Source organism: Pseudorasbora parva, chromosome 18 (genome assembly GCF_024679245.1).
Source record: "Pseudorasbora parva isolate DD20220531a chromosome 18, ASM2467924v1, whole genome shotgun sequence".
In the NCBI taxonomy this organism is placed as follows: domain Eukaryota; kingdom Metazoa; phylum Chordata; class Actinopteri; order Cypriniformes; family Gobionidae; genus Pseudorasbora; species Pseudorasbora parva.
Genome location: NC_090189.1, coordinates 4365179 through 4392564, shown reverse-complemented (window position 1 = coordinate 4392564; position 27386 = coordinate 4365179). Strand labels below are relative to the sequence as shown.

The following is a 27386-nucleotide window of genomic DNA, read 5'->3' as shown; positions in this document are numbered from 1 at the left end:
GGGCTGTACGGGCTCTTCTCCCGGTAGGGTGCGCGCGCGTGACTAGAGCGAGAGAGGAAATGCACGCCCATAAACACTCTCAGCTGCAGATCCAGTCGCCCGTGAACACTTATGTCGTGCCGCGCTCCACTTTATTCCTATGAGTGACGTCGAGCGACTTCAACGCTTCAGCACAGCATTCCGGGAAGGCAGCGCTGCATTTGAACCGATTTGAACGCAGAAATGACGGGAAGCTTCACAACATCGCTTCAGTCACGTCTCAAAGTGGATTTCCACGCCACTGCTGTCAGGACTTCACCAAATCATACCAAAGAAGTGTGTTTCTGACGGAGCGGTCCCAGCGATAAAGGTTCGGTCCTGCTTTGGAAGCAGCCGGTGAGTTAAACTGCTTCAGATGTCTGTGCTGTCGGCTATCGTCTCGTGAGTAAACATCAGTAAACGACACGATCGCGTGCTTCGTCATTCAAATGCGCTAACGGTTACTCCATTGCTGTTCTCTGTATAACGTTACACTAGTCTGACGTGAAAAACCGTTTTGCTTGCTACTGCTAAGGTTTAGTCTCATACAATAGTCCATAAACCGAATCATGTCCTCATAAACTGCGAGTAAACACACACAAATGTTGACAGGCCACTAAATACAGTCCATACCACAGAGACCGACGTCCTGCTGTTGCTGTTTCTCCTGTTCAATTTATTTCAGCCTCCGAATGATTCTGGATCATATATCTATTAGCTGAGATAGCCATGGGTTCCTCCACGCTTGAGGACGTCACCGCTTTGTTCGCGATCGTCATTCTTTAGCTCCGCCCACTCGATACGCCTCCAGGGGCTCGTTTTTTTCAGAAAAAAAGACTCGGTACAGCCTATATTTCTTTTATAAATATAATAAAACTAAAGACTTTTCGGAGATATGAAGGATGCAATACTACTCTATAGGTACTCAAGATTGACATGAGATTGACTGAAACTGAGTGTTTTACCCCCGATTGACAGTGTCATGTCAATCTTGAGTATCTATAGAGTAGCATTGCATCCTGCATATCTCCGAAAAGTCTTTATTTTTTTTATAATTATATAAGAAAGATGCGCTGTTCCGAGTCTTTCCGAAAAAAGCAGAGCGGGTGGGGGCGTATCGTGTGAGCGGAGCTAAATAATGACGTGTGCGCGCCGCTGCTATTGTGTTGAGTCGAGTGCGTCGTAAAGCTGTGTCATCCCTAACAGCGGGAAAAAAACTTTATTCAAAATAAAAATATGGCTTTTAATCAGATACAGCCATACATCTATGATCCGGAATCAGACCCAGAGGCTGCAGTTGAACAGGAGCAGCAGCAAAAACGACTAGAGCAGGACGTCTGTATGTGGTACAAGTTATACACTAACTATATAATATGCTTAGCGGCTTGTGTTATTTACATATTTATACTTGAATTATATCGTCGTATTTTTGTCTTTGAAGGTGTACATGTGGGAAGTGCAGTTGTGCACGTGTGTTTGTGTGTTTACGCGTGGTTTGTGTAGACAGTAAGCGGACTGGTTTTGCACGGCAGGCTAAGTTAGTGTTTACATAGAAAGACACGGAATAGTAGCGCATTTGAATGAAGAAGCGCGCTTATTTAGTTCAACATATTTCCCCACTCTGTGTGTATTGTTGTTTGGAGTGCTTTTACAATACACAAACATAAAGTTACACATATAGTGGCCAGCTAAACAAATGTACACGCACTACACATCGCATGCTCCATTGATCAATTAACTATACGTGATCATGTTTGGGCTACTTGATGGGCATAGGCACAGACATTTGAAGCAGTCTCACTCACCGCCCGCGGTTCTAACGTTGGGACCTTTATCGTTGGGACTGCTCCATCCTTCAGCATTAGGCGATTGGAAAAGCCGGCGTCAAGCTGGGCCTTGTTTATGAAACAGTCGGCACCGAAATGCAGCGAACAGATATAAACATTCGCGCAACTCAGTTGCTGATCCGGAAAAGCAAATTACATCCACTGTTGCCTTACCGCGGGGTTTTTGGGGAATCTGTGCAGGACTGTCTTGGTCTGGCAACCAAAAACGCACTTTTTTGGTGACATTGTAATTGTGCACATCACCTGTGCAGCGCATCCTACAAGCCAGCGCTTTGATGGGCGTAGCCTGTTGCTTTCGCTCTCTCCCTCTCTCTCTCTCTCACGCGCTTCCGGTAGAATTGTCCGTAAGGCTCATACAAGGAAATTTCGCCCCCATTAACGTCAAAGGGGACGCATGATCGCAAAAAACTTGCCGAAACTTATGACTAACCGGAAGTAGTATTTTTGACAAAGAAATACTCCCATCAAACGTCCAACTTTAGTTTTTGAAACTTTGTCTATGTTTAGTATGGGATTCCAAGTCTTTAACAGTGTAAAAAGATCAGTATGCATGAAACAGCATTTCACCCCCCCTTTAAGAACATTACTGGTGTGCATTAGTGCTGGGACAGTAAACCGGTTCATCTGGTATACCAGTTTCAATTTCAATAGAAACAAAATGTATTATCCTTTTTTACCTGTTAGAGATGGGATGGTGAGGAAATTTTCATGCTGCTGTGAATGAATGGCAGAGCGGCCGTGCGCATTTTCCTTTCGGTTTAGAATTGGCGTCAATGCAGGGGTGGGTTTCTTGAACGGTGGGTTCATTAGCCCATTATTCTTAATGAAAAACACAACAAGAAACACTACAATGACAAACTCCCTTAAATAGGCACTTTTACATTACACTCCTCGCTCTCGTGATGAATGAGATCTGACTCGTTCGGCTCACGCTGCACGTTCAGTTTTAATTGTAGTTAATCTGTTCTCTAACTGAACTAAATTATTTTATTAGTATTTAAAAAAATCTAAACGACAATGTGCAATGAATCAGATATGGATACGTACTAGTATCTGTGAATCTTAAAGCTCAAAAAGACTGCTATTGAAATCTGAAGTCTGCCGTGTCTGTGTGAATGAGCGCCACAGTTTCGTCTACTATAACACACAGTAGGTGTGTTTCCATGCACGTTCTTAAGCCGATTATGCCTAATAAGGCAACAATGAACATGGTCATGTAAACACAGTAACCTGTTTTCTTTTATCGGAGTACGGTCATAAATGACGTAAGCATAAACTGATCGGGACAGGTAGTTTTTTGCCTCTTACCCGATTTCGCGCTGCATGTAAACGTATTAACCTGCTTTCTGTCGGCTTATTGAAGTGCGCATGTGTGATAGGTGACAAAAACGCAAACTTAGAGCAGATTTAAATGCATCCAGACAGAGCGTGCTAGCGTTTTGAAATAAGTAAATATTATCACAAACGCAGACTCTTAAGAGACTCATCCGAAGGACAGTGCTCTTTCACAGTACAGTGTCCCCATCACTATACTGGGGCGTTAGGAACCACACAGACCACAGGTTGAGCGCCCCCTGCTGGCCTCACCAGGCTCAGCCCTGCTTAGCTTCAGCGGGAAACTAGTCTTGGGCTACAGGGTGATATGGCTGCTGGCAAATTATTATTAATTTTAAATCAATGATTATATTTTCATTTTACTGACATGTTAAACTAAATTGTTAGCTTTATTAACTGACTTGAATAATAATAAATATATATATATATATATATATATATATATATATATATATATATATATATATATATATATATATATATATATATTTGTCCTTGCAATGTTTATTCCTGACTGTAAATTAAGCCATAATAAAGGTCCAGTGATAAAAAAGCGTGATATACCCAGCACTAGTGTGCATCTTGAGACTGAACTGTGACAGTGACATATTTCAAGATACAGTGTGTCAGTGCAAGTTTCTTTCAGCTCAAGCTCAAGCTCAAGCGTGTATTTTAGTCTGAGACTAGCTTTAGCCTTGACTGTACAACCGGGGGTGTGTGTTTTAAGGACTATTTCACAGGTGCATGTGCAATAATTGTTTCTGTAAAGCTCATTTGGATTTTACAAAGTTATCTTTAATGTACAATATCCTGAAAAGGGATGTCTCCTTTTTTTGCTGAGTTTATTAGACTGGATTTGTGCTGAATTGAGATTGAATCATATTTATTTTTGTTTCTCATTTGTTCTTCTTTTATTGAATAATGAATTTAATATGTTGATTTTAGACCCGGTGGAAATAATTGAAGATTTCACAAATGAAGATGGAAACACACTCGCTTCAAAGACCGAAAAGAATTTCACACTAAAACAAGCTCGAAAAACTGGAGTCAAAGGATCTTTCAGCTGCTCTCAGTGTGGAAAGAGTTTTAAACATAAAGAATACCTAAAGAAACACATGAGGATTCACACTGGAGAGAAACCTTATATATGCTCTCAGTGTGGAAAGAGATTCAGTCAGAAAAGTCATCTCAATGATCATCTGCGCCGTCACTCTGGAGTGAGATCTCTTAGTTGTGATCAGTGTGAGAAAACATTTGTTGCGGCATCAGACTTAATAAGACACCTTATAATTCATGCTGGTGTGAAGCCTCATGTTTGTTCTTTATGTGGAAAGAGTTTTTCACGCCTGAACTCTTTAAAAGACCATGAGAGTATTCATACTGGTGTGAGACCTTATCTGTGCTTTGACTGTGGGAAGACCTTCAGTACATCCAGCCACTTAAAAACACACCAGAGAATTCACACTGGAGAGAAACTGCACAAGTGCTCACACTGTGGAAAGAGTTTCGCTCAGTCAGGAACACTGAAAGTTCATGAGAGAATTCACACTGGAGAGAAACCGTACAAGTGCTCACACTGTGGGGAGAGTTTCTCTCGGGCAGGAAACCTGAAATATCATGAGAGAGTTCACACTGGAGAGAAGCTGTACGAGTGCTCTTCATGTGGGAAGAGTTTCTCTCGGGCAGGAAACCTGAAAGATCATGAGAGAGTTCACACTGGAGAGAAGCCGTACCAGTGCTCTTCATGTGGGAAGAGTTTCACCAAATCATATAATCTACAGAGACATAAGAGTAAGCATTGCCTTAAGATGCCTAAATGAAAAAAAAATTGTATGTTCAGATCCATCACTCACAAATAATATACAAGTAACAATTTGACATTGAGAGTAAGCAAAAGTTGGAGTTTGCTTGATTAATCTAAAAATAATTTCCTAAAATTAGTAGTAAAGTTTGATTATTTGTAAAAGGACATTTCTGTAAACTAATGTGTAAACTACTGTTAATGTAAAATGCTGTGATTTATGAAGTGATATGTTTTGTTTCTTTGAAGAGTTCAATTATCATTAATTGTGCTTGAGCACAAACACTTTTTTAATTTAAATATTTTCTGCTTTTAAAGAAATGCTCTGTATTTTTTGATACAAAGGGAATAAAAATGCACACGACCTGTGTGATCTAATGAATAAATGTACTCACAATCAAGGGGTTAAACATTGTGCAACATTGACCAAGTGTGTAGTAATAAATAATACTTTATACTTGCAGTTATATATTTGGCAGTAGCTTTAGTATTTGAGTTATTTAATTTGCTTGATTCTCATTTTCGTTAGTGAGGGTGGTTTAACTTCAGTGGTTCTGGCTGCAGGATTGATGAATAACTAAAGAAACGTTATCAGCATGAAGATGTAAAATTACATTTCTTGTCTAATTTATCACCAACTGCTACTTATACCAACGATCGAGAAAATGCTCAGTTATAATAGCAAAATATGTGGGACAGCATTGCTGTAGTGTTACTATATTGTATTCCTGGCTTGACATTAACTGTTGTTGTTTTTTTTACCAGCCATTGTGGCTAGTGGTTTTTATTAAGTTATTAGCCACTCACATTTTCACTATCTACAATTTTAACATCGATACCATGGACAAGACATTTTTAATATTATCTCATGATTTCAATATAATTTGGCAGCTGTTATATTAGGCTGCCGTCCCTTTAAGACCAGACAGACTTGTAGCCCACTTTAAGCCTAGTTCACACTGCCCGATTTTGAGTCGCCGACAGGTTTTGTGAAATCGCCGACAAATGCCCGAGATCATGGGCAAATCGGTGCTCGTGGACGCGAGTGACAATCACGCAGCGTGAATAATCAAAGACGCGATCAGAGAGAATCGCCGACGAGTCAATGAGAGAGTGAGATACAGGGCAGCAGGAGGTTCTGGGAGGAGTTATAGAGCAGAATTTCAGTATTTTAATAGATATATTTACAATTCTATCACACAGAAACAAAGGCCAAACATTTGCACATCCAGCCACAGCAGCAGCACATTACAAAATGATTTATTTACCTCAAACTGTCTTTGCAGAACACAATCCTGGCTCCCTCCATGTCAAACCATGTCTCTCCAACAATTTCTTCCGCCATAATCTTTTTTCTTTTTCTCCACAAATCAGCGCACATACAACTTGAAGCAAACTTTGTGCAGTTTATCATTTTTAATAACAATTCCAAGTCTTGCGCGAGAACTCCGGTCTGATGCACGTGTGATCTCGCGTTGTTTACTTGTCACATCGCACGTGTGTTTGGGAAACGTAGTTTGCACACCGGAGAGCGAGAGAGTTGTCGGCGATTCTTCCTCTTGTTCAGTCATGCAGTGTGAACTCCTCTGTCGTCAAACCATTGGTCAGTGTGAACACAGCAGTGACTGAATGATACCGCAGATAGTCATGCAGTGTGAATACAGCAGTGACCCGACGAGTTTGAAAATCGTGCAGTCTGAACTAGGCTTTACACGCACTTTGGGTTCAGCTGAATCCCAGACTTCATCTCGGGCCTCCAGACACAGAGCTCCATCTCGGCCTGTCAGCCCGTCACTCGCTCCTCGACCCACCACTCCACCGCTTCCGGAATCCGTCTGCCCAGAGGCTCCGCTGGGCTTGATCGACACCTGGTTACAACCACGGACTTCCGGGATTCGGGCTACACCCCGCACCCCTTCATCATGGTGGCGCACCCCTTTGTCTGCGCCAACATGGCCCCTTATGCCAACACCCCCAGGGTTAGGGTTACCAAACGTCCTGTTTTCCCAGGACATAACCTGTTTTCAAGTCCTGTCCTGGCCCTAATACAACAATTTTTTTATCCATACAGAGGGGGCATACTTTAAATGTATATAATTTATAAGGACTCTTTGAGTAAATTTCGAGTATCATTTGAGTATCTCATTGCCGGGCCGAGTGTCCTGGTTTTCAGTAATCAAACTTTGGTCACCCTATAGTCCGTCCCCAGCGCCATGCTCTCCACCAAAGCCTCCGCATCTGCAACCTTCAGAACTCAGTTGTCACCCTGGCGTGAGGTCGCACCTTTTCAAGGGGGTCGTAATGTAACAATTATGCTCTGTCTGCACCTGTGTTTGTTTAGCCCTATTAGTTCATTGTCTTCCACCTGTGCCTGTTTAGTTCCCTCCATCACTCTGTGTATTTAGGCCCTGTCCACATGAAGCCAGAGCTTTCCCAAATCCGATCTTTTTTTCCCCTCGTTTCAAGAAATATCTGCGCACACGAGATCACTGAAACGACTCAAAACGATGTAGTATACATGCCAGGCCAGTGTGTGGCGCTGTAATTCTGCCAGAAATACACTAAAAACGGAGAAGAAGAGTTGTGGCTAGAAGGGGTATAGAGCAAGGGGGTAGTAATCTAGCACTCGGAAAGCGTTCCACCCATAGGGGCGGCCATTGCTAACCAAGCCATCACCTGCTGTTAGCATCCCATTGACTCCCATTCATTTTTGAGTCACTTTGACAGTGAATAACTTTACATCTGAGGCGTTTAAAGACTCCATTTGTCCATTGTTTATTTATAAAGAAACACGACAATGCATAAAAGGCTCCATTACCTTGTATCTTACACTATCGCCTTGTAGAAGCTGTTTTTGTAAAAAAAAAAAAAAAAAAAATAGGCTAACGATTGTGTCATAACCAACCTCATAACATAACCTCTGTCGCACAGTAGTGAAATTACCGTATAGACAGGAGGAGACGCTCAGAAACAATCTTTTACTGTCTATGAGGCAGTCGGGGGGACGTGGAGACATAAAGTCTGATAAAGTCAAGGGAGAAGAATGGGGAGAAGCCCATAGTGAGCCAAAGGCAACGGGAGAAAATATTTAAACAATGTGATTCAGATTTCACTTTCCACAACTACTAGAAGACCTACAACTGTCAGACAGGAGGCTTACGTCACATCTACATCGTCGATTGACCTCATTTTTCCGCCATTGTCTATGGCGAACGCTCTGTCCATTTCTTTTACTGTCTATGGTATAGAGGGAATGCATCAACGTCACTTTCCCGCCGGAACACGCCCAGTCAGCCGGGGCTGAGTGGCAGAAGAGCTGCTGCGTGACCACAGCTTTTAGAGGAATACGCGAGTATAGCAAACAATTATCAGTGTAAACTATAGTTTGAGCTTGATACAGTGGTCCTTACAACTTACCATAGATTCAGTGATCCATGGATAATGACGATCCAGGGATTGTCTTTTCCTGACATTTTTATGAGCCTGATTTCGACATGATTATTTAAAAATGATCTGTCATCACATTTTTCGAGTGAATCCCGCTTGTATATTAGCCTGGCTCTGCCCTCCTACGTACTTCCACTCAATTTGCATTTTCCTTCAGTATGTACAAATTAAATGTTCCAGAGTCTGGTAAAACCAGGCTACTTGTATATGTGGATGGGTCAGTTTATTGAAGCGTGTATGTGGCCGCTTGTCACGAATGGAAAACAAAAGTTTTATTCAAATTCTGAATATATTATAGACCTATTAATACAAAATAAATAATAATTATATTGCTCAGACAGTGTGCAAAGAGTGCTTCCTTTATAATCACTAAAGTTGTCACTCATTCAATAAACGCAATCTCACAGATTTCCGCAGTGAAGCTGGTATACAATGAAGCTCTTGTTTTCACAATGTCTGCACTTAGACGGTGTGTGTTAACTGAACTCAGCAGAATTTAATTCATCAAAAAAAAGTACACGCAATTAATACAATTTAAACTAAATTGTCAACCATGTGAATCCTTGTCAACTGTTACAGTTGACGGGTAACACAGTTGACATTTCTGCCATTTTTGGGTCTTGGGCAAACTGTTTGCTTTGGATTCGTTGGTAGTTGACCTAGATTATGTTTTTATATTCTTTCTCTACACATTTAAATATATAATATGTGACACAAGTTTACCAGAACATGTTGATAACACAGCTGATGGTCAATTAATCTACTCTATGTGCACACAATAACATAGATCATACATCGAAGAGGAGAAGTTATAATTTACCACACTGTCTTCAAATTTACCTCCAAAAAAGGAATGACATCAATTGATGACTGATATGTGACTTTGGAACTAACCATTGCTGATTTATAAGGGGGGTTTATAGGGAGTAACACGGTTGACACTGATTTCTCAGACACACACAAAATGGATGATATTGTAATGTCATTTAAAATGCTGGAAGACATTAGTTAAAGTGTTGATGGTTAACAGTGTTCATTTAGTAAGAAGTGGTTCTAACTGTTAGTGCTCGTTCACTTTAAGGGGTGGAGTTCCAGCCGGGGGGGGGGGCTAGAGTGGGAGTTGAGAGAGGAAGCGGGTAGTTCAGAGAGAGAGCACGGGTGATAACGCATGTTGTGTACGGCGTGGGTTGCGGCCAGAACAGTAACCCAGCAGTTCATTAATAAAGTATTCGAACGATATCGAACAAGCCTGGTTATTATAGTAGCGGGACGCTACATTTGGTGTCAGAAGTGACGGACTTCAACGCAAGATCTGTGAATTCGCCGAGATGGACTACGGGGCGCGGCCGAAAGTGAAACAGGAGATGGCGGAGGACATTGAAAAGGGAAAAGGCGAGTGCTTGTGGACACACGGCCCGACGGCAGACCCACGCTGGGTTTCGAGCGATGCAGCCAGGATGAGAGAGGCTATGATGCTAAAGGCTGCTGAAGCTGGATTCGCGCCTCCCTTCGCCCCGCGCGGTGAGTTTGTACACCAGCAAAGTGGCGCCGACATTACAGCGCATGTGCGGGCCGGCACGACGCATTCTCGCAAAGATGTGAAGACGCGGGATGTAAACAAACATGGCGGCGCCCAGGCTCGCGGCCAATACATGAGTGACTCAGACACGCTCGCAATCAAAACACCACGGTTCTCGGGTAAGACTGATTGGGATGCATTCAAAGCCCAGTTTGAACTGTTAGCAGATGCTGCAGGCTGGTCTGAAAATCACAAAGCCTTGCAGTTAGCGCTGTGCCTCACTGATGATGCGGCTGCCTGCCTGTTGTTGTTGAGTCCTGCAGAAAGGAATGATTATAATGCATTGGTAGGGGCTCTTCATAGACGGTTTGGACAATGTAGCCAGCCTGTCCTTTTAAGGACAGAATTTCATAACAGACGCAGACGACAAGGTGAGCCCCTCCGCATTTTGGCCAATGACATTGAATGCTTATGTAAACGCGCCTATGCTGAAATGCCACCATCAGTCCAGAATGAGCTTGCTAGAGACAGATTTATCCAGGCGCTCAGCCCAAGAGAGCTCCGTATACAAACGCAGCTGGCTCACCCAATCACACTGAGTGAAGCGCTGGAACTGGCTATTGAAAGGGAGATTTTAGGGGCTGAAATTGATGCAAATGAGGTTACTCCAATAGTGAGAGCGGCAGAAATGACTGAATTGAGCCAGAGGCCACCTGTGTGGATGGATAATTATACAAATGCTGCCACGCTGCACCCGGGCCGCTCCGCCTCAGAACCCCGCCCACGCCGCCGACCTGCAGTTTGCTGGGGCTGTGGCCAAACAGGCCATCTGATCAGACAGTGCCCTAGGATTGGTCAAGTGCAGGGAAACGCCCTGGGGCCCGTGTAGATGGGGGGGCACGGGCCCGTGATGATATTTCCCATACCTCGCCCCTGGCTGAGGACGAGGGGCAGCGAGTGGAGGAAGGGATTAAACTGCGACCTACAGAAACTCTTATGGTAGTTGGCTGGTCTTATGTAGGAAATTTCTGCCACATACCCATTACAGTGGCAGGAGCCGCTTGCACAGCCCTTGTTGACACTGGATCAAATGCAACACTGGTTCGACCTGATCTTGTTCCTGTGGGGACAGCTTTGGAACCAACGTCTGCTCGCCTGAAAACTGTGACTGGTGACTTTGCGCCAATAAAAGGGAAAGGTCTCTTCCTGTTTGACATAGGAGGTCTGTGTGTGTCATTCCAGGCATGGGTGGCTGAAGTGCAGGACCCCTGCATTCTAGGACTGGATTTCTTGAGGGCCGTTGGCTGTGTGCTGGACCTATGTAGGGACTTACTTACCCTCCCTGATGGCCGTTCAGTACAACTGACCCATCCTGCTACAAGTCTGACCCCAGTGCCCCTAGCTGTGTATTCAGCAGACACATCCAGGCATGCCCTCGGAGCAGAAAACCCAGCCGGTGCGCCAACACCCCTCTGTGTGGAATCACCGCCCATTAGTTTGAATTGTTACGCACACCACACCCCCGATTATAAAGCTGCATCCCCTCCCTCCTTCCTTTCGCCAACACATGATGACTATTGTTTGGACAGTGGATTGAGCAGAGACGAGAGAGAGACTCGGATCTCGGCTGTGAGAGACATTTGGTCCAAAAACTGTGATGGCTTAAGTGAGGAACAAAAAGTGCGCTTGTGGGAAGTCATGGAGGATTTCAAGGACATTTTTGCCCTTAATGAGAAGGAAGTAGGCCTAACCCATTTAGTGCAGCATGTTATTGACACAGGAGATGCCCGCCCGACAAGAGTAAGGCCACGTCGTCTCCCCCTTGCTCGACAGGAAGCTGCGGATAAGGAGCTGGAGGAAATGCTGCAGGCAGGTATAGTGGAGCCCTCAGAGAGCCCGTGGGCTTCAGCAGTTGTCATGGTGCCGCGGAAAAATAGTCCCAGATGGCGGTTCTGCATAGACTATAGGCAGCTCAACAAAGTTACGAAAAAGGATTCATATCCTCTGCCTAGAGTGGATGAGTCCCTCGACTTGGTGGCCGGTTCTTCCTGGTTCTCTACCCTTGACTTGAGGAGCGGCTACTGGCAAGTGCCATTGTCTCCTGAATCTGCTCCCAAAACTGCATTCCGCACAAATAGGGGTCTCTGGCAGTTCAAGGTCCTCCCATTCGGGCTCTGCAATGCTCCTGCCTCGTTTGAACGGCTCATGGACAAAGTGCTGGCAGGAGTTCCTCGCCGTGAATGTCTTGTATATCTAGATGATCTACTTGTCCATGGTGAGTCGTTTGATGAGGCCCTTGACTCCCTCCGTCGGGTGCTAGAAAGAGTGGCAGCGGCAGGCCTGAAACTGCATCCAGATAAATGCCACTTCATGAGGCGGGAAGTTGAGTTCCTTGGACACAAGTTGGGGAGGGAGGGCATAGGCACCCTGGAGGACAAAATTCACACCATTAGAGACTGGCCAACCCCTACAGACCTGAGACAACTGAAAAGTTTCCTGGGACTAGCCTCTTACTACAGGAGGTTTGTAAGGGGATTCTCAGGCATAGGGGCGCCCCTCTTTCACCTACAACGGAAAGACCATGCCTTTGTCTGGACGGATGAGTGCCAGAAGGCGTTTGATACCCTTCGGCTAGCTTTGATTGAAGCTCCAGTTCTCGTTCCACCTGACACAAAACTGCCTTTCATTTTAGACACAGACACAAGCAATGTCGGCATGGGCGCGGTTTTATCGCAGGAGAGACCAGACGGAGAGAAGGTGGTGGCATACTTTAGCAGAGTCTTTAATAAGTGTGAGAGGCGCTATTGTGTCACCAGACGTGAGCTCCTTGCAGTGGTAATGGCAGTGAGGCACTTCAAATACTACCTCTGTGGTGCTCCATTCACAATAAGGACAGACCATGCTGCGCTCCAATGGTTGATGTCCTTCAAGGAGCCTGAAGGTCAAGTAGCCCGGTGGCTGGAAGAACTCCAGTCATTCGACTTCACAGTAGTTCATAGACCCGGGGCTAGCCACACCAACGCCGATGCTTTGTCACGTCGCCCCTGTGCTGCCGAGGGCTGCCGTCACTGTGAGAAAAGAGAGACACAGGAGAGGGAACTGTGTCTGGAGAACGAGCCGGCACAGCCTTCATGTGGGGCACTGAGGGTGGTTGATGCACCAGAGTGGAAATATCAGCAGGAGCAGGATGATGATTTGAAACCAGTGCTGCGCTGGCTGGAGGCACAGCGGAGACCCAATTGGGGGGATGTTACGGGGTGCTCGTTGGTCACAAAGGGACTGTGGTCAAAATTCAACACACTGCGGCTGAGCGAGGGAGTACTCCAGCGGGCATGGAAGGAGCCTGCAACTGGGGAGGACAGATGGCAAGTGGTAGTGCCCAAGACACTGAAGGAAGCAGTGTTAACTGCTTGTCATGGGAGTACGGGGTCAGGCCATTTCGGGGTGTCCAAATCACTCCGCCGTCTTCGCCAAGGGTTCTACTGGGGTCAGCACAGAAGGGACATGGAGGATTTCTGCCGCAGATGTGATGTCTGTGCAGCTTACAAGGGTCCGCTTGATCAGTCTCATGCCAAACTTCAACAGCAGGCTGTAGGAGCACCAATGGAAAGAGTAGCTGTGGACATCATGGGCCCCTTCCCTGTTACGGAGAGAGGTAACCGGTTCATTCTCACCGCAATGGACTATTTTACAAAGTGGCCAGAGGCCTATGCGATACCAAACCAGGAAGCAGAGACAGTGTCTGATGCACTGGTGGAGGGGATGTTCAGCAGGTTCGGTATGCCAGAGATCATTCATAGTGATCAAGGGAGGAATTTTGAATCCAAGCTGTTTACGGCCATGTGCGAAAGGCTTGGCATAGAGAAAACACGCACAACACCCCTGCACCCCCAAAGCGACGGCCTTGTGGAAAGATTTAACAGGACCTTGGCCAAGCAGCTAGCCATCCTTACAGCTGACCACCAGCGAGATTGGGACACTCACCTCCCTTTCGTTCTCATGGCCTACAGATCTGCAGTACAGGACTCCACACTATGCACCCCTGCATTGCTCATGTTGGGGCGTGAGCTACGGACCCCCCCAGAGTTGTTGTTCGGGAAGCCCCCAGATACGCCGAGTGTACCAGCTGGACCAGAGTATGCAAGGCAGTTGCAGGATCGGATGGAAACAGCCCATGTGTTCGCTAGGGAGCAAATGGGAAAGGCTGGCATGAGACAAAAGAGGAACTATGATGTTAGAAGCAAGGGCAGGGACTTCCAGGCTGGTGAGTCAGTTTGGGTGTATAACCCGAAAAAAAAAAGAGGACACTCCCCGAAGCTTGACTGCCACTGGGTGGGCCCCTGCTTGGTTCTAGAGAGGGTGGGAGAGGTAGTGTATAGGGTGCAGATGCCGCCTAGAGGCAGGAAGGTAGCCCTGCACAGAGACAGACTGGCCCCATACAGAGGCAACCTGACCGCCTCTTTCGAAAAGCGGAAAGCCAGCCCCCTTGCCTCAAAAAACAGTGTTGACCCCATGCCCACGCCCCTCACCTCAGTTGTTCTTGAGTCCCTTGCCCTAAACACCCCACATTCAGCCACTTACCTAGAACTTTCCCCTGCTTCCCATGTCCCAACCCCCCATACTCTTGCAAGCCCAGACGCTCAGCTTGATAGGCGGCCAAGGAGGCAGAGGCGCCTGCCTGGACACCTTAAAGACTTTGTCTGCCCCCTCGCGGAGGAGGGTTCTTCTTATTAAGGGGGGGGCAGTGTAATGTCATTTAAAATGCTGGAAGACATTAGTTAAAGTGTTGATGGTTAACAGTGTTCATTTAGTAAGAAGTGGTTCTAACTGTTAGTGCTCGTTCACTTTAAGGGGTGGAGTTCCAGCCGGGGGGGGGGCTAGAGTGGGAGTTGAGAGAGGAAGCGGGTAGTTCAGAGAGAGAGCACGGGTGATAACGCATGTTGTGTACGGCGTGGGTTGCGGCCAGAACAGTAACCCAGCAGTTCATTAATAAAGTATTCGAACGATATCGAACAAGCCTGGTTATTATAGTAGCGGGACGCTACAATATAATGTAGATGCATGAGCAAAATATTTTTAAAAACACCTCCTTCATAAGTTAATGATTATTTTGGACAAATATTTATAAGAGATATATTCAGAAAAATGCATTTTTAGCACTAATCTGAAGATCAAAACCTCACATTTACCAAATCGGACAGCACAAAAACAGCAAATTCCAGTATATAATATGACATTTTTTATAGATTTTTGTATTTAATTAATAAGAAATGTCTCCTGATATAAAAGCAATCATTGCTTGAAGTGAAAACGTAATGACATTTTTTTTAACATTGGTAATTGAGTCCACATACATGAAATGTACCCCTACTTGTAGAATGACTCAGCTGTGAGCACAGCACAAGATCAAACAAAGCTGATATATAAATATAAAGAGTTCCGCCAGTGGAGGCGCTCAAACGAGCGAAGCAACGACACACATCCGAGTCAGTCTAGAGAAGAAGAGAACTGAGTGTGGGAAGGAATAAACATGAGAAGTGGAACACGGTCGTTCATTTTGCTCTAAATCTGATGCTTTCGCACTGTGAGTACATTATTTTATCATTTATTAGGATAAATATAAATCTAAACGAGTCGGTTCATTTAGTGAATAACTTAGAAATTGAAATGAACGACCAAAACACTTAAAGCTGAATAATTGCGAGTGATTGTAAGTGTGATGATCATCTGCTAAATGAGCAACAGCGACCACAATTCACACCTTCAGTCAGTGAAGCCGCTCCCACAGCCGTTCATGAGAGTTTAAATGCTGGAATATTCCCATCTTCCCACAGGAGAAGAAGAAGCAAGCAGGAGGAATTACTCCAGGAGAAACTACAGACATACTATTGTAAAGATGGAGATTAAGGAAGAACCCTGCAGGATAGAAGATGAAGAGACAAATGAACAAATAGGTTGGTGTTTTCCTTCATCCTCTTTAATGAGGAACATTAAGATGAAAACTGACAGGCATAGACCCAAGGCAAGGAAAGTTTATTCATATAGCACATTCCATACACAATGGCAATTCCAAGGGCTTTACATAGAAATTAATTAAAATAGTGATAACATATGCATAAAGAAATTAAAATATCGTGTAAAAATTAAAAATAGAAACAAGGATAATTAAAACCTTGTAAAGAGAATAATAATAAATAAAAAAAGGGTGACAAATATCTCTATCTGCCTGATTTTTAAAGCTACACTGTGTAACTTTTTTAGTTTATTCTTAGCTAAAATCACTTAGTTCTTTCAAAAATATATGTGCTCATTAATGTATATTTACTTCTTTCAAGTAATAATGCATTCTCGTAATTTTATAATATACCATTGAAAATACATACGTGTTGAGGGTTCGGATGGCGGTCGCCATGTTGCTCCTCCATCTTGAAAGTACATTAGCCAAAGAGGGACATACCCGTAAATTCAAGCTTCGCTTTTCGCGTTTTTACACTCGATGGCACCGTGTCGAATGTGAAGAGGAGGATTGCTTGAGGCTGCTATATGATGATGGAGGATCACTCTTAAGCCCCTTTCACACTGCACGTCGGACCCGCAATATTCCCGGAGCATTGCCGGGTCGCCTTCTGTGTGAAAGCAACCACGTCCCGGCATTGATTACCGAATTCGACCCGGGTCGGGGACCTAGTAACATTGCGGGATATGTATCAGAGTCGCCAAGGAAGCGGAAAAGAGAATTAAGACGGCAACGCAACGAGCAAATCAACAAGACAAAAGTAAATATTGGAGTGGCCTTTCCAAGATGGAAAGAGCTCATGAGGAGCAACGATTTTAAAAAGAACGCCGACATTGCCTGCTTTCTTCTCGACAGGTAATATTAATTCAGCCTATTTGTGTATATTGGAAGTTTTATTGTTGCTTGGCTAATTATATCATGGTGTGCTGTGCATAACACTAGAACGACGTCTAGGATAGTTTTCCTCGTGTCAATGATGAAAAAGTATTGTTTACCTTATAACATAAATCCGTGTTCTATGACGGATAACATAAGATGAATATTTTAATTGCATTATAATTTGTTTGCCTTACGCTAGTGATGTCGTACAATATACAGAATAACGATAGCACTGATAAAAGTTACTTTACTAAGATTAGCTTGCATTCGTCTGGGAACCTGATAGCTGATGTTAGCAATTAAATGGTAAAAAATAACGAAAACGTAAAACTATTATTCATTTTACATAGATTAATTTGATCATAGATCATTTGGCAAATTAAATAACTGCAAATTATAATAGTTTTCAAAAGTAACCTCATTACTTGAAGCAACACTCACCGAAGAGGTCGAACTGGAAGCCATGACTAAACCGGCCACCGTATTGAGAGGAGCAGAAACTATTATACACTGGATGGACATATACCTTTTCACCACTAGAGGGGGGGAAATATCACACAGTGTAGCTTTAAATTCGGGTACCCCTTTCTGAGATGGAAGAGATGGAGCAGGTTTGCAATGTCTCCTGGACCTTACAAGTCGGTGCTATACGGGCTCCTTTAGGAGACGCTACCTTTGCCCCGGAGGGCCTCCCCTTTTTTGAGTCTGCTTCTTTACACTGCTAACACAAGCAGAATGAAGTAAAGCACACTGCTCTACAGTTGTAAAGAAAATTAAAAATAATAAAATTATGATGTATAGATAAAATAACCAAAGATATGAACAAATGTGAACTAAAACAGTTATAAAAACAATAAAAAGATGATGCATAGATAAGATAGGTGCAATCAGTGGGACGTACAGTGGCTCAGAGCTCATTCAGTAAATGCACAGCTGAACAGATGTGTTTTGAGTCTGGATTTGAATGTGGCTACTGTTGGAGCACATCTGATCTGTTCAGGAAGCTGGTTCCATCTGCGGCTGGCATAATAGCTAAAGGCAGACTCTCCTTGCTTTGAGTGACCTCTTGGTATTTCTAACTGACATGATCCTGATGATCTGAGTGATCTGTTGGGTTTGTATTTAACCCCATGCGATTCAAAGATCACATACGGCCTCAGATTACTATTGTTCAACATTCACTACTCGTTAAACATCACACGATTACTTCATCTGGACAAACTCAGTATTATCAGAAAGATTACAGACTCCAGCTTCGATAATTGAACACTGTTTATGATAAAACTGGGTTGCAGTGACATTCATTTCTTAATTTATGTCAGGAGTGCATTATTATCGATCGGTTATGAACAATATGTTGAATAGATTATCAGACTAACGTTCTTTCTCTCTCGTCTGCACTGGCTCATTTGTGTTCACAGAGATCGCAAAGAACAGCTTTCAGTTTAGCTCTTAGTTAAAAAGTGCTCATATTTGGAGAAATATTGACATATCACATTTGCAAAATATTTCGTCATACAAAATACCATTTCTATTAATTTCTCACTGAATTATTCGATATTAAAGAGTTAAAACATGCGCAGACCTCTTTCTGGGTCTCTTCTTAATGATATGCATCGGATATGACTCATCAGGCGTTCATTCGCTGACTGAGCCGTCAGTCTTATGATATCCTCAACACAGCCCTCGCATGACGCGCTCCCCTGTGTGGACACTTCCTCATTCTGTCTCTATGAAGAACGAGTCTATTCTACATTTCTACGAGTGAACTAAAAAGCTAATAAACACACGATAACTATGGAATAAGGTTTTTGTGTGATTGTTCATGTGATTTCGGCTATTTTATATCAATAATGGATGTTTACATTATGACTGCTAACAGGTGTAGCGATTTCCATATAAAATGATAAATATAACATGTTTTAACATCACCATTCGAATAAAATCCCCATTATATCGCGACAGGAAACTAATAAAAACACTCAATGGTGGTCTAAAGTGAGATAACGAATGAAGGTGTAATTTTAATGTTTTAAATTGTGTTATGTAGCTTGATGCTAACTGAAGCTATAATGCACCTGCTGCACCAAAGAGCATTGTCTATTTTGTCTATTTTACAATAATTCACAGAATGTGTTTTTAGTTTTTTTAGATTGCTGTGGCTTACTAAAGGAAATACTGCACTGTTAATGGGCCATTTAGGCAGGCATACATGCTATAATGGATTTGAATAATAGCTGTTACAAAACAAAAGATTAGTAACAAAAGAATAATGAGGATTACATCTCAGACATTCAAAAGTGTTAAACGATCGTCGAGTGAGCACATTGTAGCATTAATTGAGCTGTTCTCCTCGCCAGACATTAGACAAAAAGACTGCAAACGTGTCTTCAGGCCAAAAAACGTACTTGATAAAAAACATGTAAAAAACAATCCAGACATGGTCTTAGAAAATGTTTAATAAAAGTCATAGTTTTGGACATAACAGCCTCAGATTTTAAATAAAGCATGACCACACATGTGCCTTTAATTTAGTTGTAGTTAAAAGTCATTATACTACATTCATATATTTTTATACATGAAGAAATATATTTAAAATATTAAAAAAATATTTTTTATGTTTCAGCCTATATATATCTATATTAATAGCTGTCTGAGTAATTCTAAGTATTCAGCTGTAAACTCTCAAGTGTTGGCTTTCTAAATATATATTGGTAATAATGTGTATGTTCAGAATACCGTACGAGCAGCTGTCTTTATACTATGAGTATGTCTAAATGCTCCATTTGCCAGATCTGGAGATGACAGGTAAGGGGTTAACTAGCATATCTGCAATGTATTGAGGTCCTAGGTCATTGAGTGATTTATAAACAAGTAATAGTACTTTAAAATCGATCCTAAATGTAAATGGAAGCCAGTGTAAAGACCTGAGGACTGGTGTAATAAGCAGGGGCGTAGCACCAAATTTTGGGCCCTGGGTACAAACCATCTTGCTGGGCCCCCGTACCATGTATGTGTATGTATAGAAAATTGACTTCTAAGGCCCCCCCCTGCCTCGGGCCCTGGTTACTCAGTACCCTTTATCCCCCCAGTCCCACACCCCTGGTAATAAGGCCATATTTTCTGGTTCGTCTCAGAATCCTGGCAGCAGCCTAATTTGTGGAGCAGCTTTTAACACTTTCCTGTAGCTCAAACTGTAGAGCGTGGCGCTAGCAACGCCAAGGTCATGGGTTCGATTCCCAGGGAAAGCAAGAACTGACGAAAATGTAAAAATGTGTACCTTAAAATGCAATGTAAGTCACTTTGGATAAAAGCGTCTGCCAAATGCATAAATGTAAATGTAACACAATACCGAAATTGATATTGGAAAGGGGGGAGTGGGTTGGTGGTCACTGCTTTTTGGTTGATATCTGAGGACTCGCAGTGATAGTCTGGTTCCAGTGTACATCAGTTCATCCATTTTCTTTGAGAAACTCATAAGCAGGGATGCTGGAGAGTGGAATAACACGTCTGTTGCTCTGGTGTTACTGTAGGCTGTAATATGTTGCCCTGGCTTCCCTGGCTGTTTTCCAGAAAGTCATCATTGGGTGCTAAATCTTGAAGCAGTTCTACTCCATCACAGACTATCTATAGTGAGCTCTGTGGGCAGGGCTCAGCTAGGAGTGTGTCCATGAGCAGTGGTTGTTGTGGCTGCGTGGTGTTGTTATTGTGTCAACTGCATGTACATTCAGATGCTGAAATGAAGTCCTGTAGTTATTCATACACTGCAAAGATGTGTGTGCCATTCAGGATGAGTGGATTGTCACACTGCTGAAGGATGATGGAGGACTCTTGCACCAAGTTTGTTTGGGTAGAGGCCATCCTGTTTAAACAGCTGTCTCTGACTACAGAAAAGATTGAAGTTGTTGATGAAGTTCAGTCCTTCATGTTGCAGCTTTTTTGCAGACCTGTATTAAAGGGAGAGTTTACGCTGAAATTAAAATAAAGCCATCTTGTACTCACCCTGCTTTTGTTCAAATGCCTTATGTCCTATCTTTTTCAGACCTCAAAAGTAGAAATTTTAAAAATAGGAGGCATACTTTAATGTTTTTGCAAGAAAGAAACCGCATTATACAGTCAAAACTGATGTAACTGAGCTCGGCATCTGTGTTCATTAAATAACTGTCTATGGAGAGAACAGAAATCTCTTGGATTTCATTTTTTAAATTAACTTGGTTTTAGAAGATGAACGAATGTCTTATGGTTTTGGAATGACATGAGGGTGAGGAATTAATGAACTTTCATTTCTGGATGAATTATTCCTAAAGGGGGGCATCTTCCCCCATGTCACCCTACTATTAGAGTAGATTGTTTTCACCTGAACAATATTATATTAATAACAATATATTCCCATCTTCTCACAGGAGAAGCTGCAAGCAGGAGGAATTATACCAGGGGAAACTACTGACATACTATTGTAAAGATGGAGTTTGAGGAAGAACCCTGCAGAATAAAAGATGAAGAGACAGAGGAACAAACAGGTTGGTGTATAACAATACATCTAGAAATAGATCCTAAACTCAGCAAAAAAATAAATGTTTTTTTTTCAGCAAATTTCAAATGATGTGTTAATATCTGTGTGGACATAAAACGATTCGACAACTGAGACATAAACAAATTTCACAGACATTCGAAGAACAGAAATATCATGAGTCCCTGAACAGAGCAGGGCTCATTATCAGTAAGTCCCAGTAAGTCAGTAAGTAGCAGTAATTATGTGCTGTTTCTACAGCCTGTGGCATATTAAACTGCAGATTAACATTTATAGGCTCTATAATATAACAAATACACTATAGCCCCTTTCACACTGCACGTCGGACCCGCAATATTCCCGGAGCATTGCCGGGTCGCCTTCTGTGTGAAAGCAACCACGTCCCAGAATTGATTACCGAATTGAACCCGGGTCGGGGACCTAGTTACATTGCGGGATTCGACTCGGGACGAGCGCTGTGTGAACAAAAGCCAAAACTAATGCCGCAACGTGTACGTAGTTATCATGCGACTCCTAGAGCTTGTTTTTTTTAATAATACAACCCTGCAGTGCCAGAAGAGCTCGTCGGTGTTTTAAACGCAGAGAGTGTTCGTATACAAAAGAAACTAAAATTAAACAAGCAGAAATGTGCGCAAACTGGACACAAGTCGAGACCACGGAGCTCCTTACTATCCGCGCTGAAGCTGAGATCGCTCGCCGTTATACGTCACATCAGGATGTCACGTGTCAACTCGATCCGGGACCGTTACGGGTTGTGTGTGAAAGCGCGCATATTACGGTATTTCGCTGGCAGTGTGAATGGACCAAATCTAGTATTATCCGTGTATTTGCCGGAATCGCAGTGTGAAAGGGGCTTATGTAAAATGTCATAGACGTAAGACAGTTTAGACAAGATTTCTTTGGCCTGTTGTGGACAGATTATGAAGTGTTTACTGTTAAATAGCCTAGTGTCACATCAGTAAAGCTTTTATTCACAAATATATGTTGATTATGATCGTGAACAGCAGATTAAGAAAGGACACATATGATGAGCAATATGTCAGACATGATTTTGAACACTTCATTAACGTTTTGTTTTGTGGAAAGCCTTTCTTTTAAAGTGAATTTCGTTTTTTTTAAATTGGATCTTAATAGGTCTGTCGCGGTAACCGCAATATTGCAATATTTACGTCACCAGTTAAATTAAACAATAAACTGTCACAAACTTGTCTTTTGCTGGATAATTTTTTTGTTTAAAATAAATATTTTGAAACTAAAATTATTTCAAAATGTAAGATATATTGAAGAAAAAACATATTTAGGCTAATTTCGGCTCAATTTAACGTCCATATCTGACTGTGTTCATATTATATTGTTTGGGTCTGAACTGGGGTTCATTTGGGTCATAAAAGCAGCAGCTGTTTACCCGGTTGCTTACTAACGACAACGAGTGTGAAGCAGTGTTAATTTTGACAGCAAATTCAGAATTAGTCTTAGTCTTTTGAATAACACACCATTTAGTTTTAGTCCCATTTTAGTCATCTGAAATCTTTTAGTCTTAGTCTAGTTTTAGTCGACTAAATATCATAAGAGTTTTAGTCTTAGTCTCACGGGTCGGTTTGTATAAAGTTTTAGGTTCACGGTTTCAGTACGGTTCGGTATTTGCTATATTCACAGAATAAAGGACTATTAAAAATAAAGAACATAAGAACAAATAACTTAAATAAAAGCAGCAGCACAAATAAATACTATCGAGCAAAGATACTGATAAAATGAACAATGCATTTCCTGTTTTTCAGGTAGGTCTAACGTTAGTTTTAGGTAGAGAAATATAATAAATAATCAAATGTAAAATAACTACATATTTAACTGTTTAAATGAAATATTAATCCTTATGAAACTTACACAAGCTATTCAATCAAGAGCAGTGAGTCCTCATATTTTCTTTGACATTAAAGGTTGCTGCCCCTTTAAGACCTACAGGGGTATGCGTCGTCTTTCTCGACTGTATAAAGTTCACTTAAGGCATATTCAGACTATGTCTGATGGATACTCATCAAGATGGACATGTTGACATACTTTTTGTGTGAGTTTGTCCGTTCAAGCGAAAGACTTGAAAGAGAACTCAATATTTGCGCGCTGTGGGACGTGTGCGCGCTCTCGGATGATAGATCTTCACACAGCACGTGCGCGCTCTCATTCGCGTCTTCTGGCAAATATACACGGGTGAGGACGGCGAAATGACTGGACAAACGGCAGCACTCGCATGCATTGAACACAGTTTACAAAGAGAAACCGTTTTGCCAGTTTTTCTTTTATTATCGCTGTTGTAGTGTAGCCTATCACTGAGGAGCCAGCACGTGTATCCATCGACGGAAACATAAAGCATTATTTTCAAGTTACAACCCATATATTAAAGATGCGTCATCATCAGATGAGAGATGAACCGCGGTGCAAGTGCGTTTTACACGGCAAACGCTGGTCAAATCAATAACGTTACAGGTCAGACGTGGTTTTCTTTAGCTTCTATTTTATTCCAAGTTTAGCAGCTAGCGGAAACACGTTGGTTTATCTGATAAAATAAACTTGGCGTGCATGCTTTGGCATGTATTTCTGGATGAGTCGTCTGGTCGCTTCAAATTGGTGGTGTTTTTCCCAGCGATTTTTTTTTTTTTTTTTTTTTTTTTTTTTTTTTTTTTTTTTTTTTTTTTTTTTTTTGGTCCACACGGTTTACAGGCGACCTTGTTGTCCTTGTTGTCATATGTGAAATGTGACCAGATGTCAATTCTTCGTTTTCGTCCTGCCTCTGACATTTCTGTTCTGTCTTTTCTGTGTAACTGCTGCTGCGTTTGTTTAGCTGTTGCTTGCATTTGCCGCGGCTTTTTAAAATGGCTCGGCTGCTTCTGCATAGATCAACCTACCCTCAAAGATTCGCTCTGATTGGATTTCTTCGCAACACGGCCCACAAAAAGAGTACTTTTGATTGGATCTCTTCTCCATTCGTCCCTCCCATATATTTTCGTCTCATTTTTATTCGTTGACTAAAGTGTCAGTTATATTTCGTCACGTTCTTCGTCATCATATCTGACTTTTTATTTAGTTTTTATTTAGTTTTCGTCCGTGAAAAAGGTTAGTTGACGAATATTTTTCGTCATAGTCTTCGTCAACGAAATTAACACTGGTGTGAAGAGGGCGAAATGAATAGTGTTGCTGCCATCACTTTTGTATTTTTGATTTTAAACCGTTGGTTTTGTTACCAGAGCTTCAGTACGTTATGGCACTTGCGTCTATCTGCCGCGAATGAACAGCAAATGCTCTAAAGAACGCTGAAGACGAGCAGAAATTAGATCTACAGCTCCCTGCTTGCAGTATGTCAGTGACGCTCGTCAGGTAAATGAGTGAAACGCACAAAACACACATTTTTATAAAATCATATGTCATTATACCATGGTCTGTTTTAATACTCGATTCTGATTGGCTGGAAGGTGTGCAGTAAAACCGTTTAATGCACAGGTAGTTCCAGTCAGTCTGATTACAGTTCGAAATTAATCCGCCGCTATAAACACTGGTAACCATAGTAGCACAGTTACGCTTGCAAACAGAGTGACAGTGGCAGCTGGCAGTATCAACCACAGATACTTATACATATCTATGGCAACATTAAGTGACATGAGACGTGACGTGACACACAGAAGCCAATGGCACATATGTCACTATGCGCAGATATGTATATCTATAACTATGCGCGTATTGGCACATCCGTGGCACATGCGGTCTTCATTGTCATGTGACTGACATTATCGCGACACACACTGACACCTGCATGACACCGAGTTGCGGAACATGTCGCAGTGTGTTGTGCGTTTTTTACATTTTATGATGGTCGTGACATCCACTCTGACAGACTCGAGCACCTATATTATTATTTAATTTAATGCAGTAAATGTAATGTGTCTTTATGACGTGGGGTTTATTTCACACTAGGCTATAATGATGATTATTTCAAATAAAGATTGTCTCGTTATTGCAGTGTTGCCTGTCATTCATAAATAATTTGAATAAATCCATTAAATAATCATTATGTTCGATATGCTAAAGCAACGAGGGGATCTTCAGACTGACATAAAGAAGAAATCGCGAACGCATCTCTCTCTCTCTCTCTCTCTCTCTCTCTCTCTCTCTCTCTCTCTCTCTCTCTCTCTCTCACTATCTCTCTCCCTCTCTCCCTCTCTCTCTCTCTCTCTCTCTCTCTGATCTTTCTCTTACAGTTCTCTGTCTCTTTCTTTTAATAATGAATTTAAATAAATGTGGTAATTTGTTCATATAAAAACATTTCGATGGCTCTACTTTATTTAAAGTGACGGTGTGCTAGAACTAACGAGACGTAAGAAAACAACCGTCATTTTAACCCGTCTCTTAAAAAACATCAGTTACAGCTTTAACTTGTTTTTAACTTGGCAAATAACCATGGTATAAGCGGGATAATCCACATTTAATGCATGGCTAGCTGTGTATTATCCCTTACATAATAGCGGTTCACTTCCACGATTTAGTATGATTGCTTGCACATCAGTAGCGAACCGTACTGGAGTTCACATGAACTGAAACCCCAGACCGCCTTTTTAAGCGGACTTAAGTACGGTTTGCGGGTGCGCACCCGAGTTCGGAAAATCGCATTCACACCATCCAAACGAACCTAATGAAAGCACCCTTGGAGACCTAGCCTACTGAAGTCACGGACAACCTCTGTGTCAGCGCCCATACCCAAAAGAGCGCGAGCAGACAACAAGCTCATGCGCTATCTGCATGAGGAGTGCAATCGTTGCCAAGAAAAGAGTTCTGTCCATTTTATTCCTCTCGTTATTCCAAGCATGCTTAATTAACTCATTTCACCTTTAAAAGTCCACTTTATGTGACGGTAACCGATGACAAATGCGTCTGCTGATTTGCATTTTTACTAGGGCTGTAACGATATGCGATATGAAATCGAATTCGCAATACGCAGGTCCACGAACCTGTATCGCGATGTGAGAAGGCAGAATCGCGACACACCCCTTCCAACTCCCAGAATTATCCTTCCTGTCCAGGTCCAACTTTTAAGTCAGCAGTATGGGAACATTTCAGCTACCCGGTGGAGAACAAGGATGGCAATCGTGTAGTTGACCCACACAATTTGCCGTAAGTGTTTCAAGAAGCTTCCCCAACCGGCTGGCAACGTGGTGTGAGCGTGGCGCTTCTGTTGCGTGTCATCCGCGGGGCGGCTGCGTGGCATTTTCTCTTTCTTTGCACACCAGAAACGTGTCTGACGCGGCGCTTCTGTTGGTATTGATGTACAGGAGGCCCTATACTTCATGTTAAATATATATTGCCTATTGGTACCGCAAAGAAAACGTCGGCAGTAGCCTATTGACCGTACAGATATATGGTATTGACGGCAAAATAGGCTACAGAATACTGTACAGAATAAAACTGTTTTGTCCCCCCCATATCAAGGTTTGTATCGTACCGTGGGTCAAAAATCGTGATGCGAACCGAATCGTGGGTTTGGTGTATCGTTACAGCCCTAATTTTTACTTGAGGTAACTCGCATAATAACTTTGACGGTTTGCCCTTTTGAACTATAATACAGCTGACATCAGCATTATTTATTAGTTAGTCTTTTTTAGTTAGTCAAGTTTTAGTCGACTAAAAGTCTCGTCGTTTTAGTCAAAAGAAAATTCAATATATCTTTAGTCAAGTTTTAGTTAAAACATTTTAGTCTTTTTTTTACATCAATTATTTCTGAGATCATTTCTAATACTATTTCAGTCAAATAGTTTCACACATCTCAAATATTGGTTAAAAGTCATAATTACCAGACAAAATACACTTGATGAATGAATTTTGTTGAATGCAAAATGCAACTTTGTTAAATTTATAGATTTCGATCAGAATCAATTCATCAATATAGCCTACTGTACATTATAAGGGAAAATAAGTTTGCCTTTTTAAGCACTATTTTAAACTTTTTAAAT

The 27386-nt window shown here is 42.3% G+C and overlaps 1 protein-coding gene across 4 annotated transcripts in view; it reads left to right on the top strand.

The window, feature by feature from the left end:
* The window catches only part of LOC137046497 (zinc finger protein 501-like), a 47840-nt gene that overhangs the window by 5826 nt on the left and 14628 nt on the right, over positions 1 to 27386 (top strand). Inside the window, exons 1-3 of one of the 4 annotated variants that reach the window (XM_067423752.1) lie at positions 15492 to 15551; positions 15802 to 15921; positions 21266 to 21382. In XM_067423752.1, coding sequence (XP_067279853.1) covers positions 21325 to 21382 — 58 coding nt within the window. In that variant the 5' untranslated portion in view covers positions 15492 to 15551; positions 15802 to 15921; positions 21266 to 21324. Of the gene's footprint in view, positions 1 to 4145; positions 5378 to 15491; positions 15552 to 15801; positions 15922 to 21265; positions 21383 to 27386 lie in introns of those variants that run through there. The other 3 variants (XM_067423753.1, XM_067423751.1, XM_067423750.1) reach the window with 3 other exon arrangements.